This window comes from Haliotis rufescens, unplaced genomic scaffold (genome assembly GCF_023055435.1).
Source record: "Haliotis rufescens isolate VD_foot unplaced genomic scaffold, xgHalRufe1.0.p SCAF_22, whole genome shotgun sequence".
Classification (NCBI taxonomy): domain Eukaryota; kingdom Metazoa; phylum Mollusca; class Gastropoda; order Lepetellida; family Haliotidae; genus Haliotis; species Haliotis rufescens.
This window is the reverse complement of record NW_025963913.1, coordinates 11,565,744-11,583,304: the sequence shown is the minus strand read 5'-3', so window position 1 is coordinate 11,583,304 and position 17,561 is coordinate 11,565,744. Positions and strand designations below refer to the sequence as shown.

General features: G+C 39.4%; 1 protein-coding gene across 2 annotated transcripts in view; it reads left to right on the top strand.

The window, feature by feature from the left end:
• Nucleotides 1-17,561, top strand: part of LOC124146406 (molybdate-anion transporter-like) — a 129,443-nt gene that overhangs the window by 68,484 nt on the left and 43,398 nt on the right. For both annotated transcript variants that reach the window (XM_046516672.2, XM_046516673.1), the window contains exons 4-6: nucleotides 5,497-5,604; nucleotides 9,115-9,233; nucleotides 13,025-13,161. In XM_046516672.2, the coding sequence (XP_046372628.1) occupies nucleotides 5,497-5,604; nucleotides 9,115-9,233; nucleotides 13,025-13,161 (364 nt within the window). The remainder of the gene's footprint in view (nucleotides 1-5,496; nucleotides 5,605-9,114; nucleotides 9,234-13,024; nucleotides 13,162-17,561) is intronic.

The window sequence follows — 17,561 nt, the reverse complement described above, 5'->3', positions numbered from 1 at the left end:
GCTTTGATATGAACATAAATGTGAAAACAATTAAGGTGTGTCAAGTTACAAACATATATTTCCTGCTACATGTACAGGGCGTGATTGATATGTTCTGAACCACACATAGAACCATTTGACCTACAGACATTAAAAAAATGGTTTACTTTTCAAAGTAAAATTTCCTTCCACATTGATACAATTTTGCAAATTAATATGGATTTTATCCCTGTTTTGAAAAAGTCCTCTTGGTTGTCAGAAAAGTCCCACACCATTGCAATGACGTCATTGATTGAGTCGAAATGGCTTCTGGCTAGAGCTTTTTCATGTTTGGGAAAAGATGAAAGTCTGACAGAGCCATACAGGAGATCAGGATGGGTGCTAAAGCAGTTGAAAGGCACACTCATGGATGTAGCCATGGCAGTGACTGATTTGTGCACTGGCGCATTGTCCTTTTCTCAGCTTCCGAATTTCTTGGACTTTTTTTCATCCCATCATTGATTCAGAAGTGCAGCATGATATGCTCCATATATTGTCTGGCCTTTGAAAATATAGTCCACCAAGATGTCACACTTGGCATCCCACAACAGGGAGGCCTTATCCTGTCCAACTGATGGAGGTGGTGGTCATGCTGGTGGTGGTGGTGATGTCAAATGCTTTCACTGTTTGATTGTTCATTGGACCCGACCTGGAAGTGGTGAACGCAGATTTCATCCAGGTTAAGTCACAAATCGTTGCAAGAACAGAGCTAGATAATCTTGAGATGTGTTGTGCCGGTGCTATTTGTAAGAAGCTTTGGAATCCCAAAAGCTGATACTTTCTTCATTGCCAAAGTTTCTGTGATAATGAAATGTACTCTCTCCTGAGGTGTGTTCAGGAGGGCCGGTGATCATGTGAGCGTACAGTGAGGCAATTCAATTCTGGGCAAAGGCAAACGTTTGTACAATGTGCAACACCATCATGGATTACTAGGCTAACTACCTCCGGGGCTTGACGACAAGTAAACACATGCAATCATGCAGTCAGTCGTGTTCAACAGTGCGTGCACTCGTAATATCGCAATCGCCTATCCTGAACACACCTCCGGTAAATGTCCACTGAACCAGTCATTCGCCAGTCGGCCATCACCAAATCGTGGATTCCCTTTATTCATCTGCAAATGCCAAACTAGTCGGAATATCAACCAATCGGTATTTGCGATTGATGTAGACAAATATTGCCAACAGTATTGGTGAAACAAATTATCTTGCTCGACAGGCAGATAGATATAAGGCGGCGTTCACATACTTTGATCCCTGACATGCATCTGTATGTGTACTGTTCCAAGTGGACACAACTGTTTACTAATTTGCAGCAGACACTGGACATAATGCTGAGGGACCTATTAAATCTCCTTCCAGCTCCACCAGGGGATTGATTTTAATAATACTTGGCTATCCTACTATTATGTAAGAAAGTATATAAGTCTTGTATTGACACAATGGAATGTTTTCTACTGTTTACCAATTTGATTAAAGTATTGCAAATTCAGAAATACATTGTTTGTAGATTGTTTTTATCATTATCCAACCTGTTACCGGGTATTCCACAAAAAACTTTGGGAGTAGTGCACTTTACTGGGCGCACTTTTTCAGATCCAATTAGCACTGTGGGGGCTCGAACGCGTTAATGCGTTAATTAGACATAATAAGCATGCGTAATTCAGAAAACAATGAATTGTGCATGCGTGTGACGTCACTGTTCGCTCTCCCATTAATCTTTTCTTGAAACCACACCCGCCATTGTTTATGTCAACATGACCGACCAATCGGATTAACTGGATTAACGCTTGAAAAGGTAAGAAATTATAGCTAACCCTTGTCCAAAGCAAGCTAACCCTAAAGACCGAAAAGGGGTGTTTGATCGTAAAGACCGAAAAGGGGTGATGGATTGTAAAGATCCACGGTAACGGTACAGCGAAAAAGCTGTAGCACTATAGCGAGGTAATTGACTGGATGGTAGAGCTCGGGCTGCTCCCGGTAAACTGCATTGTTGCCAAAACTTTATAAGTAATTCTTCAAATGCTAATAAAACAAATCCTAATTATGTAACAAGGTTGAATCAAGTATTGTGTGAAAGTGTATAAAAAGAACTTTCATTTGATATCATGAATGTAAAACTTTAAAAAAAATCGGCGGCCATTTTGAAGATACCACCAGTGGGAACTTGGGGAACTTTGTGCTGGGGGCATCAGTATGACTTTCTGAAGGTCTCCAGAAAAATTCAGTTTTCTACTATTTTTACCAGGTTATTTTTTTGTCTAATTAGTTAGTAGAATAGACAGTGTTGTACAGATAGACAGTGTTGACATTCGTCTGTTTTTGAAATTCCTAAATATTGTTTTGAAGAGTTTGGCTCTCCTAAGAGCTACAAATAAGATGTATGACTGCTTAAAATATGCAAAAAACACTGCATGTGCGTTATTACCCAATATAGCCTATTCTGCTTGTGTACAGGTTTACAGATCTGTATTTACTGATCAAACATATACATAAGGTACTCTAATTCAATCAAGCTCCACATATACATAAGGTATTCAGTGAAGCACACACAATTGTGCTCCGCCTGGCTTACTGTAACGTGTAGTATTTTTGTGAACTTATGGGACATGTGACACATTTGATTGTGTATGAATATATTAGAAGTCACCAGAAGCAGCTTTTTATGCAAATATATGTTTTGAAAATGTGGACTCACTAGTTCAAATTATACCCTTTAAACAGGACGAAAGGGAGTAAAATATATATTCAAATGCCAATGTGAATGATAACATATGAGTCCTTATTACCCACGTGGTGAAGATACAGGTGGTAAGATACCAAATCCGTACGTCACACGTGTGTCATACAAGGTTGACCTTGTTTCATTCGTTTTGATTGGGTAACTGTGACCTCTGTCACATCGGTACTACTTTTTTCATTCATAAAAAATCGCGAGACGTCATTCATTTTGCAACTACAAGGCAGAACTGAAGAAATTAATGAGAACGAGAGATATTTACAAACACTTTATTAAACCAAACAAAATAGTCACACGAATCAAATTCGGTTTGCATTATATATAAGTTATGCATAGAGCTTCTACAGACATTATACAGAATAATCGAGCTATATCCATTTACAATGTATGACTAATCTAATTAGTGTTTGGAATAATAGAGCGAGGGTCCCCATGAGCGTGACGCACCCGACCACTTTCACAACTTTCTATTTGATTTAACGTAATAGGATAAGCTTGGTGAAATGAAGTCTGTTTAAACATCTGGACAGATATTTAGACTTACTTTGGATGGTCCAGTTGTGCCATCAGTGTCCCCTTCGTAGAGTATTTTGTGGCGCTGTTACGGTAGGTGTTGTTCAATGAATGAACGTATATGACTGCAGGACCAGATCACTAACAGTGAACAGTTCTGATACAAATCATTCGAAAACTCCTTTGAAGTGTGCCTGATTTCTGATTTTGTGGCCCCAAACATCCCAAATGTGAACAATAACATTCCCTATCTCTAGCGTAAAACGCTGTGAGTAGGCCTAGATCACGGTTGTCTTTTCTTATACCAGTGGTGACCTTGCCCTTCGATCGTTCGAAGCTGTCACTGACATGCAAGCAGACTTGAGTTTGTTGATTTTCACGTCTTCAGTATAGGGTGGTACAGATAACATAAATGTCTTTTGCGAACACTCTGATTTCCCTCTTCCAAAATGATATGAACATGATATAAATTCGGCTGATAGATCAAGGAAACCGAACCATTTTGATTGCACAGACGGGACACCAGTAGTGCGAGGGACCGACTGTTGATCCGATATTCAAAGCGTGGCGCTAATGTGAATTTTCAAATTTTCATATAGGTGTCCTTCGTACTAACAACATGGCCCTTGAATTACCATAAGTTGAAGAATTTCTTCTAAAAGGATTTTGAGCGTCAGTGCTGTTATGTTTGCAAACACAACTTCAGGCGCATGTTGTTAATGCGTATGCATAGAAATGTCAACAACGCCCATATTTGGGCAATATTCATGCGCAACCAGATTTGCACCCGGCATGCATCATCAGGCATATGGTGTCCATCGTCTGGCACCCGGCATGCATCATCAGGCATATGGTGTCCATCGTCTGGCACCCGGCATGCATCATTAGGCATATGGTGTCCATCGTCTGGCACCCGGGATGCATCATCAGGCATATGGTGTCCATTGTCTGGCACCCTGCATGCATCATCCGGCATATGGTGTCCATCGTCTGGCACCCGGGATGCATCATCAGGCATATGGTGTCCATCGTCTGGCACCTGGCATGCATCATTAGGCATATGGTGTCCATTGTCTGGCACCCGGTATGCATCATCAGGCATATGGTGTCCATCGTCTGGCACCCGGCATACAGTGTATGTTGCTAACATCTTCTCCTCAGAAACCACTAGACAAAGAAAGCTTAAATTTCACATGCTTGTTCCCATCAATAATGTCACCTAAATATGCTAAAAAGTTCAGATCAATTTTTTTATTTTTCATAATTTATTTCTGGTTATCATGTGGTCATTTCATATTGGTATTATCATAATTGGCATATGCTGTTTCAGTATTGGGACTCAATACATATGTTTTGAATATAGATGTGTGATATAACTGGCATAACAGTATTTGGCAAATAATCGTATCGCAATATAACCCCGAGTATCAATATTTTCCAATACAGTCACAGAAGAATTAATACATAAGTATATTATATAAAATTATATCTATTATCTTGAGGCATTTGGATGGACTGGGTTCCTATCTAAGCCATGTAAACAGCACACACTTCACGCTGTTTACATTGATATTCCATATTGATGATGCAATAGGTACATGTAGTCTTGATTATCCATACTACCCATCTTACTATCTGATCATTGAATGAAGGAGTACCATTTGAACAGTACAAGTATATATCATTTTTGCATACAGATGAAATGTTTATGTTCTGAGATTGCGGACCTGTGTGCCTGTGTTGTTACGCGTTGCAAGAGAGCGCCATTTTCAAAGCCTCGTTGCCGTCATGGTAGAATGGAGATAAACCTACTGTGTTTTGAAATTTGATGTAGTCCCACTGTAAAGTAGATACTTCTTTATTATAATTTGGAACCTCACGCTACAGCGCTCGGTTCAAAATTTAAAAAAAGAGGTATCTAATTCTACAGTGGGACTACATCAAATTTCAAAACACAGTAGGTTTATCTCCTAAATATGCTCACCCTTGTTTTGACCAAGCTCCTAAGTTCTCTCTACCCTTCTGAAATTGCCAGCCTAAGGAATCTGAACTTTGGCATGTATGTTTCTTCATTTAAAAGACACCATATTTTGCTTATACCTATAGAATTTAGTGTAAAATATTACATTCAATATTATATGCTTCTAACTTTTGTTAGCTACAGTGCCATTACACTGTTTTTGTGCAAAATTGTTTATGATAATTGTGTCTTGACCAATGTTGCAGCACTTCAACAACTTCTGGATCCTGATGTTAGGCAGATTTTTGGGAGGTATGGCAACCTCCATCCTCTACAGTGCTTTTGAATCCTGGCTTGTCTATGAACACAACAAGGTATGACCAGTATCTGATGTCATAGAGTATTACTTCCCTGACTGTACAGCTGAAACCGGCGCACACAGCTATATGATTATTGGTTAACATGGTAATAGGATGTGCTTTGCTCTGTAGCAACAAACATGCTTTTGGTATTTAACTCTTTCAACACCAGTCAACCAGAAGCCATTACTGCTGTGACACCCAAGTTCCCGAAATTATCTGCTTGTAAAACTTCTTTGCTACTACATGTTATACACCATTTGAAAGGTCTGATCCTACTGTTTATACATATGAAAGTTATGTTTATCACATTATTTGAGACCCGTGAATATCCGGGGTAGAAAAGGTCTTCAGCAACCCATTCTTGCCGTAAAAGGCGACTATGTTTGTCGTAAGAGGCTACTAACGGGATTGCGTGGTCAGGCTTGCTGACTTGGTTGATGCATGTCATTGTATTCTAATTGTATGTATCGGTGCTCATGATGTCAATCACTTGAATGTCTGGTTCCGACTCAATTATTTACAGAATAAATAATGCATTTACAACTTAAATAAGTTTGTTTTAAATAAAAAGATGTAAGCTAACACATTCATAACTTCCAGATTAAGGATCTAGAAGCGAAAATTTGACGATTTTCAGCAAATACAAAGTTTCATAAAATCCACTAAGCTATTTCCTTTTTATTTTCATTGTTTACATATTTGGAAAATTATTTTAAAAAGATTTATAAAGGTGTTGAAAGAGTGAAACTAATTTCAGTGTTCAGCTTAGTTCAAGCTGCAACTCTAAAAACTACACAATGATAATTTTTGTTTACTTTTTATCAATAAAAGTTGTAGCCAAAACTAAACGTTGGATGCATAAAACCACACATACCCCTCGTGAGATGAATTACATCTTGCCTACATATTTCAATCTGCCATCGTAAAAGAATTAAAACAAATTTAAAATTTATGGAAAATGGCTGTTTGATTGAGCTGAGGTAAGCTTGTGTTGTGTCACATGACTTTCAGCTTTTGGCTTCGTAGCAGGATACGTAGTATTTTATCAAAATCTCACTCAACACTCTGACGTAGAGGTAAGATAATTGGCATTATTACCAAAATGATCTCATTTAGCAACACCCGTAAAAATCTTGGTTAGAATAGTTATTCAGCAACCCATGATTGCTCTATAAGGTGACTATGTTTGTTGTAAGTACTGAGTTTGGGTGGTCAGGCTCGCTGACTCGGTTGATGCATGTCATCGTATCCCAATTGCTCATGTCAATCACTAGATTGTCTGGTCCAGACTTGGTTGTTTACAGACAGCTGACATAGCTGGAATATTGCTGAGTGCGGCGTTTAAACAACGAATAAACAAAATATTGAGCAAATATTCCATAAATATCAAGATGAGATACAGAAGACTTAGGCTGTAATTATCTGATCATCCAGAGGTATAGACAAATGGCCATGTGAAGAAAATCAAGGCATGTATCCATGCCAAGTACATCAAGAGTCGAGGCGTGTGTCCATGCCATAAAAGTCAAGGTGTCTCCATACTATATATGTCAAGGCGTGTCTGCATGCTATGTCTTGTCAAGGCGTGTCTCCATGTTGTGTTAGTCACGGCGTGTGTCCATGCTATATATGTTAAGGCATGTCTCCATGCTATATATGTCAAGGTGTCTCTCTGCTATATATGTCAAGGCCCGTCTCCATGCTATATATGTCAAGGCATGTCTCCATGCTATGTCTGTCAAGGCGTGTCTATGCTATATATGTCAAGGCCCGTCTCCATGCTATATATGTCAAGGCATGTCTCCATGCTATATATGTCAAGGCATGTCTCAATGCTATATATGTCAAGGTGTCTCTATGCTATATATGTCAAGGCCCGTCTCCATGCTATATATGTCAAGGCATGTCTCCATGCTATATATGTCAAGGCGTGTCTCGATGCTATATATGTCAAGGTGTCTCCATGCTATATATGTCAAGGCGTGTCTCCATGCTATATATGTCAAGGTGTCTCCATGCTATATGTCTGTCAAGGCCTGTCTCCATGCTTTATATGTCAAGGCGTGTCTCCATGCTATGTCTGTCAAGGCGTGTCTCCATGCTATATATGTCAAGGCCCGTCTCCATGCTATATATGTCAAGGCATGTCTCCATGCTATATATGTCAAGGCATGTCTCCATGCTATATATGTCAAGGCGTGTCTCCATGCTATATATGTCAAGGTGTCTCCATGCTATATGTCTGTCAAGGCCTGTCTCCATGCTTTATATGTCAAGGCGTGTCTCCATGCTGTGTCTGTCAAGGCGTGTCTCCATGCTATATATGTCAAGGCCCGTTTCCATGCTATATATGTCAAGGCGTGTCTCAATGCTATATATGTCCAAGCGAGTCTGCATGCTGTGTTAGTCACGGCGTGTCTCCATGCTTTATATGTCAAGGCGTGACTCCATGCTATATATGTCAAGGTGTCTCTATGCTATATATGTCAAGCCCTGTTTCCATGCTATATATGTCAAGGCGTGTCTCCATGCTATGTCTTGTCAAGGCGTGGCTCCAGGCTGTGTAAGTCACGGCATGTCTCCATGCTATATATGTCAAGGCCCGTTTCCATGCTATATATGTCAAGGCGTGTCTGCATGCTATGTCTTGTCAAGGCGTGTCTCCATGCTATATATGTCAAGGCCCGTTTCCATGCTATATATGTCAAGGCGTGTCTCCATGCTATATATGTCAAGGCCCGTTAACATGCTATAAATATCAAGGCATGTCTCCATGCTATATATGTCAAGGCGTGTCTCCATGCTATATATGTCAAGGCGTGTCTCCATGCTGTATATGTCATGGCCTGTCTCCATGCTATATATGTCAAGTCAAGTCTGCATGCTATGTCTTGTCAAGGCGTGTCTCCATGCTGTGTTAGTCAAGGCCCGTCTCCATGCTGTATATGTCATGGCGTGTCTCCATGCTACAATGTCAAGTCGAGTCTGCATGCTATGTCTTGTCAAGGCGTGTCTCCATGCTGTGTTAGTCACGGCGTTTCTCCATGCTATATATGTCAAGGCCCGTTTCCATGCTGTATATGTCAAGGTGTGTCTCCATGCTATATATGTCAAGGCCCGTTTCCATGCTATATATGTCAAGGCGTGTCTCCATGCTATGTCTGTCAAGGCCTGTTTCCATGCTGTATATGTCAAGGCGTGTCTCCATGCTATATATGTCAAGGCCCGTTTCCATGCTATATATGTCAAGGCCCGTTTTCATGCTATATATGTCAAGGCGTGTCTGCATGCTATGTCTTGTCAAGGCGTGTCTCCATGCTGTGTTAGTCACAGCGTGTCTCGATGCTATATATGTCAAGGCCTGTTTCCATGCTATATATGTCAAGGCCCGTTTCCATGCTATCTATGTCAAAGCGTGTCTCCATGCAATGTCAGTTAATAACTTTCGGTATTCAATGTTTTTACCTCACCCAACCTAATGACCAAGTGCATCGTATTAATGTTGAAGTTATTTTCTTCCAGAGAGGATTTGATCAAGATTTACTTGGCAGCATCTTCAGTAATGCTATTCTTGGCAACTCTCTGGTGGCCATTGTGGCAGGTCTTGTTGCACAGTTCTTTGCTGATCGGTTTGGATTTGTGTGAGTATAAACATTATTATATACTCCCAATTTTCTCCAGTTTATGGAGAAAAGTATATTTTGGATTCCTGGTTGGAATGGATGGTTACAGTAAATGACCTGGATGATTGTGTGTCATTGTACCCAGACAGCATAGATCTTGTGCATCATCTGCCAGGCCAGGGATTATCCTGGAAATCTTTAGCTATAAGAGAAAATCTCCCCTTGTCTGAAAGCAATGATATTTTTAGACATGTGATGAGATTTTGCTAATTTACAGAGATATTTCGTCTTCGACACAGTGGAAACTGTATTTGATTTTCGGTATTTGCGACTTAAATTATATTGCAACTAATGTTACTAGATTTTATAAATATGTCCTCGGATATTTCGATTATATTAATTATTCCACTATGATAATACTTAAAAATATTAGCATTAGTATTGAAACAAATTACATTAGTATTTATATTTCTGTTTCTTGTCTACTTCAGCAGAAATTACATTATTATACCCCCGTTTACGAAGTAAATCGGGGGTATATAGCGTTCCGTCCGTCCTTCTGTCCGAGCTTTTGTACAGCCCATAACCTTTTAACCATGCACCCTAGCTTCACCAAACTTGCTACACACATTAACCACAATGAGTACTTGTGCCTTTTGCTAGTTTGAAGATTGTGAATTTTTTAATTTTTGCCGTTTCCATAGACACATTAAGAAACTTAAACTTTTAGGGTGGGTGTTTTGTACGGCCCATATCTTTTTAAATATGCATCCTAGCTTCATCAAGCTTGCTACACACATTACCCACAATGAGTACTTCTGAATTCTGAATTTTTCTATTTTTGCCGTTTCCATGGAATCATGGTGAAACATAAATTTTGGGTAGAGTTTTTGTACGATCCATGTTTACAATATTATGTATCCTAGCTTCAGCAAACCTGCTACATTAACCACTATGATTGTTTTTTATCTTTTAGAAGATTCTGAAAGTTTTCTCTTTTGCTGTTTTCATGGAAACATGATGGAATTTTGAAATTTTGATGACTGGTTTTGTATTGCTCATGGGGTTACAAAGGAAAGGGCAGTTCCTCTGACTTAAAGCAACAGGTATATTTCATTAATTGACAAACTATTTACTATTTGTTGTTGACCAACGGGGATAACGGGGGTATGTGAGCTTTGCTCACTTCTTTCTTGTTATTCATGTATTTCTGTTCATTGTTGACTTTAGGAGCAATTATACGCTAGTACAATTATAGATCATTTACGAGGCATGTTTACCATGATCAGCTGTTCATTTCGTTTGCATGCGGCAGAGAACATTCTGCAGTTATAAAATTTCTTGGTCTTGACAATGTGTGTTCAGATCATAATTGAATATGAAAGTGATTCTTTCACGAGGGTATGATCGTGAAAACTCTTCCACCAGTGCCAGTCTTATCGAAAGGCAAGGGCAATATAATCTAAAATATGATTGTCTGTGATCTGAAAAATGTATATTATTATGGAGAGAGATTTGTAGATATATCCATTTAGTTTTTGTTTTGTTGTCATTCCAGTATAGGAATTTGCTTGTGTTTAGAAACTTTACCTGTGATTGCTTTTTTTTACTCACAGTGTAAATCAATATTCACTCACTCTTCTCTCTGTTTAATTTTCAACATGTCTCTTTTAAGAACTTATTGTGGACACACTTGTGTCCAGTCAGCATTTGCTACCTACTTAATACCTCATGGTGACAATTTGCATCGTGTTGAAGCAGACACAGCTGATTGTGTTGAGTGATTTGTAACCCTGCATGAGTCTTGGGTTCACCACAATCAGCCAGACTAAACAAAGCAGTGGAACCATCAGTTCATCAGCTGGCAAGATGATGGTTTTAGTTTTCTGGGATTCCAAAGGACTCCTACAGGTGGCCCCATCTCCCATTAATGGCCAACTGCAGAAGGTTATCAAGGCTAGCACCATGGAAAACTCTATTTTCAAAAAAGAAACTAAATAATGTTAAACTTTTGAAATCGTTAGAGAGCTGATTCTTCCTGAATGGCACTATAAGAATGGTTATACATGTACTTGAAAACATGGTGGCAGCTGCTCAGAAACCAAAAAGAATAGAGAGCTTCTATTAATGTAGTATAAGTAAAACTACACTGGATAGTGACAGAAAATAACACCTTGCTAGTTTAAATGTTTCTTTGAAATGTTTAATACATAATACTAGAATGCGTGTCTATTATTCCCCTACCTGTGCACGCACGCACACACACACACGCACAGAGTAAAAGAATTATGTGTTGGTGGGATTATGTCCCCATTGCTGACAGAACACACTGCAAATTTTCTCCTGTTCATATTGACCAAGAAGCTTCATGATCATTGTTGATACGACTCTCACGTTGATAGCAGCCTGTGCTCACCGTGCTTGAGGGGATCTATGGCTTTATCAGTGGCTGAATTATATATCTAATGACTGTAACAGCTTTTGTGGTACACATTGAGACGTTGTCGAATGGTAACAGCCGGAGGTCATTGATTTATCTACTGGCAACTTCATATTAAAAGCATTGATTAATTTCTTTGCTTGTTCAGCTTGGTTGAGCCCAACATAAATACTTTACCAATGTTTGTGTGTTATATGGAGTCCAGAAATATTGTGTTTAATAACATGATAAATTCTTGTTATATACATACAAGACAACAGACAACAGAGGAACACCTGAGAGGTGCTACTGAAGTTTACTTTTCACATTGTAAACACACTTATGACATGGGAGCTAATCTGAAATTACAATAGAGACATCAGTCGATGGCAATCAACAAATGAGACACACAGTTAAAGGATTTGTTGCATTTATTATTTTAATCTTTCATAAAAAAATCCTTCTTTTCGGTTACAAATGTCATGCATAAGCAACACAAAGTAAAATATGGGATGTATTTACTTGAATAAGCCTATAAGCAGGTAAATGAAGCGATGAATAGACCATGAGTGATGTAACAGTGATATCAATTTGTGACTTTAACATACATAGACCTAGCCCCCTACCCTGCTGTATCATGTAAGGTGTGATAGTGTATCATGTAAGATGTGATAGTGTATCATGTAAGGTGTGATGATGTATCATGTAAGGTGTGATAGTGTATCATGTAAGGTGTGATGGTGTGTCGTGTAAGATGTGATAGTGTGTCATGTAAGGTGTGATGGTGTATCATGTAAGGTGTGATGGTGTATCTTGTAAGGTGTGATTGTGTATCATGTAAGGTGTGATAGTGTATCATGTAAGGTGTGATGGTGTGTCGTGTAAGATGTGATAGTGTGTCATGTAAGGTGTGATGGTGTATCATGTAAGGTGTGATGGTGTATCTTGTAAGGTGTGATTGTGTATCATGTAAGGTGTGATGGTGTATCATGTAAGAATACTCTATGTGCATGTTTCTAGATGACTGTTGTGTATGTGATTCTCCAATGGGATTCTGGATTAGAATAGGACCCTATGTTGGTCGTAAGAGGCAACCAAATGGATCAGTGACCAGGTTGATTCTCTGCCTTTGTGCCCCGATGCTGTGGATTGTTGCTCACAATATCGATCACTCAATTGTCAGGTCCTAACTCGATTATTTACAGGCCGCCATCAAATAGGCAGAATATTGCTGAATGTGGCATTAAAGAATCCATAAGACCTGTCCAGTTTATCTGGAACCTGTCAGTGCAGTCCCATGACTAGCCGCCAGTCTGAAAGCCCAATGCTCAAGTTCAGCTGATGAAAATATCCTATACTGTTATTCCATGAGTTGTTTCTTTTCTTCCAGAGCTCCATTTGATGTGTCCATGGCGGTGTTGATCATTATGATTATAATTATCATATTCTCTTGGCCAGAGAACTATGGTGACAAAACCAGCAACTTCACACAGTTATTTTCTAATGCTTTGCATTCCATTAGAACAGGTTTGTATTACCTCAGTATCATATATCTATATTGTGTATGAGGGGCTGGCCAGTTGATATTATGGGTGGGGACATTTAGAACAAATTAATCTGTTCCCGAAGATCCTTGAAATACTATGTGCCTTGTGCTAAAGTACATCCTTTACTGGACAAGCTGTGAAAATGTTGTGGTTTCAAAAGCATTGTCTGGCTCCTGCTTTCAGAGAAAACAAATTGTATGTCTTACTGAAATGCTAGATTTCAACCCCAGTTTTCCACCCTGAATATTAGATGGTCGGTCACTTTCTAAATTAAGCTGGTTTGTAGTCAAATGTTTTCTTTTTTTTTGTGATATCTAATTCCTTGCCAGACCCAGCAATATCTGGTGAGTACAAGTGATCAGGTCTTGTCACTGTTTGTCTGATGGCTGTGATTACTCCTGATTATAGTCCCAGGTTTGTCAGCACCATACCCATGCTCGTTTCACCAAAGTGGTAAACACCTTACATCTGCCTCACTTTGGGCGTTCCAACCATAAATACTGCAACAGACAGTATGCTGTAAGATACATTTTTAGCACCTATGTTTACACTGACATTTTTTATTTTATTTTGAAATAAGCTTAGAGAAGTTTTTTACTTTAAAAACTTGATTTTAATTTGACCCCCAAAATACACAATAAAACATCCTCAAATATGAGACAAACTTTAAAATATTGACAGGAATACAGTTTACAAAATATTTTTCCATGGGTTTTGATTAATTGAATAGGCTGTATTAACCCGAATTCTGACCAATAATATATCTCTATCATATCATTACCATAAGTCCTGTGTTTCGGCTGTCATCACTCAATAAAAAATCTTCATATTTTCGACAGAAGTCCTCTGCACTGTTAACTGTCCATAACTAGTAGTGCAAGTTACGGCATCTTGCTTCCCAATCCTCCAGCCTCACTACTCTCCTGTATGTGCTTTTGTCAACAGCTTGAGATTTTTTGTCTATTTTTTGTCATTATATCATTAGCACTATAGTTGTCATTTATCACACTGTAAGTAACATTATAAGAGTAGTTAGTCATACTTTACTATTGTTTGAGGATCTAGTGCCTTTTGGCCTACTGTAGCTGGGCAATTGTTACGTGGGTAGAAGATGGCATTGTCGTCTCCACTTACCTGTGTGGTCAGGTTTTCCTCATGAGACTGTCTGGAATTGCCGCCCAACTGATTGCTCAGAGAAGTTGTGATGTTGGCTGTGAATCTGTTACACAGGAGGAGTTTGGTAAGATCGTATAGTCATGGATGATATCTAGGAGGTGGGAGACTGCTAAGGAGCATGTCAACCTTATCAACACCCCCCAATCGAAGATCGTCCCGAAGAGTAATCCTAAAACGCCTCAGAAGAAGCCAAAACTTCTTATAGTTTCAGATGTCCCCTCCCAGCTGGTGACCATGTCTCAGCTATCCCTGAGTGTGCTAAAAGAATTGCTACTAGAAAGTCAGAACATGCCGACCACTGTTCAACAGGCGTATGGCAGCCATTAATTAAAAGAGATCAACTGAGCTATCAGAGAAAGCTGTCAGAAGGGAAGCAAGTATTTTGGCTGGTGCTTTGGAGCTTCAGCGGGAAGATCATGAGATGGCTGATGACTGGTATGGTCGCAATGAGAACAAAGAACATCTGTCCAATTATGGATAGGAAAGAAGACCACCATCTACTGAGACCATGTTTAAATGATGAGACCACCACAGCCAAGACTGTTACACCCAAGACGGCGGTCTGTATGGTACGGTCATGGTCCAGCCAAGAGAGACCACATCGCTGGATATGTCCCATAGTTGATAACTGTAACAGCCACATGTCTTGCAGCCTATGGGTCACCATGCCCGTATGACTGTCCCATGTAGAACCATCCGTAGTGGCGTAAAACCGGTTCCCATACAATCTCGGTCAACCTTTCCATATCGGCCATACCGTCTGCCTTGGTTGTGATGATCCGTAGCTTCCTTGATGGATCCAGTGGCTACTGGTGTACCTCGACCACCACGAGAACTGCAGGGAGTACCGCTAGTATCACTGTTAAACAGTCAAACTCTTTGGAGTAGGCAGGTTCGGATCATCTACCAGTTCACCCAATGATCCACTCTGGGAAAGGTCAGGAAGCTTGCTGCTAGTGCACTCTGAGGTGCACATGCATGTCAGGTCAACCTTTGTCGAATCTGGATGGAGAACCTTTGAGTCTGTATTGTTACGTGCCACATCTTGATGCCAAGTCCATGGACTTAGATGACAGGTCTAAATGTAGATGACTACGAACCGGGTCACTTGATCTGGGAACTTATTGATGAATTTTTCCACTTTATGCCAGATATGAAACCTATCACAGTAGAAACAGTCGTCCCTCAGATGATAGAATCTGGAAACCTTTGATATAGTGTGATGACAGCCGAAATACAGGATTTCTCGCAATTGTGTAATAGGGGCATTAGCCTTTGAGTTATTAACAATGTTAACTATTGTTTGATGTCATAATGGAAACAAAGTCATGCATTCATTTAACCTTTAGCCTGTGGAATTGTTTTAGCATAAGGTGCTGTGAAGAGGGTGCTGGAAAACTACACATTCTATAAAAAAATATCCTCATGTTTTCAATCCTTCCAAGTTAAGACAAAAGCAACCATAAAATTTGTAAATTTTCTTAAACTTACCTAAATTATGTGATTGAAGGTGGTATGCGTTTCATATTAGGAAGCTGTTAAATCGTTAAATTTGTGCAAATTGATTTCTATATTCATATCTCCGATGTCTTACTTTTAACTGAGTATAAATTCTAATAAGTTGTGTTATAAAATTTGCAGGAAACAATAAACACAGGGTTTTACCTTGACTTACAAAAGTGGGGATTCAGGGGATTAATAATTAATATCAAGGGTCCTTGCAGGCAATATGAGGGTCATGAAAAGTAATGAAATGGTATAATGTACTTTATTACTTATCCGTGAAGAGATCACCCGTTTAATAAACATACAGCTGTATTACACATTGTGTTATACCAAAACGCGTGCTTATGTACTCTCAGAACCTGTTTCACGAACAAATATTGAAAGCTCTCATCATCCCTTGGCTTATTCAACGACATTGCGTGTGGAGATGATAGATCACTGAGAGGAGCTTATGCACACTCGATGACCCCAGCAACCTTGTTGCTAGGCTGATGTCACATGGCATTGTTTCGCAGAAGGATCTTGCAACAAAATTCAACAAATTACGTCATCGGGTATTGTGACGTGATTGTAAACTTTGAGGTGCAAGGCCCCATTCCACAAGGCGATCGTACGCTAGCGCAACAACAGTCGTTGGTCTAAGTTAAAGTATATGAGTTGCGATAACCTTAACTCTACGATAATTTTGTGGAACGGACGCCTGAAATCTAAAGGTGGACCGTTGTATGGTATTAAATTCATACGTTTCAACTTTTGACGTGTTTGAAGTATTACTGTGTTAAACTCAATTGGATTATGCCGTGGATCGTGTAGGTGTCAGCCTATTCACACTCAACAGTATAATTCTAAAAACGTTATAAATGGCCAGTAATAAATAAAATACTAAACTCGCTCCTGTGTAAAACCAATTTTATGAAACTCGTGAATAGTTGTGGTATCTTACTCGCTTTCGCTTGTCAGATACCAGAACTATTCACTTGTTTCATAAAATTGGTATTACACGGGAGTTCGTTTAGTATTCTATATGTACATTTAGATAAATACTTCAGAGCCTGGAATGAATAAGTGATCATAGTTGATGGGTGAAATAACAGACACCCATCACTGCTCTTGATGCGCTGTGCTTACAATGAATGTTATTATGTTTCCCTTGGGACGCAGTATAATTATGCCCCGCCACGAAGTGGAAGGGAAATATGGGAATGGGTGCCTTCCGTCCGTCCATCCGTCTGTCCGTCACATTTCCTTCCCAGAGCAGATCTTGAAAACCGTACCATATATCATCACCACACTTGGCACATAGATAGGTCTAGTGTTGAACTGGTGCCTTTTGATAGTTTGGGATTTTTAAAGAAATTATTTTTCTAGTTTCCATGGCAACGACTTGGTAGTCCTCGTTTCCGGGGCAGATCTTGAAAACCTGCCACTTTTCTTAACCAAACGTGGCACATAGATAGGTCTATTGGTGAACTGGTGCCTTTTGATAGTTTGGGGTTTTAAAAAAAAAAAAATTCGAGTTTCCATGGCAACGACTTTGACTTAGACTGAAAATGGCAGTAGTCCTTGTTTCTGGAGAAGATCTTGAAAGCCGTACCATATTTCCAACGTTTATCCCCAACCACAAAGTCGAAGGGGGATGCAGGAATGGGTGCCGTCCATCTGTCTTTCAGTTAGTCCGTTCGTTCGTCACATTTCGTT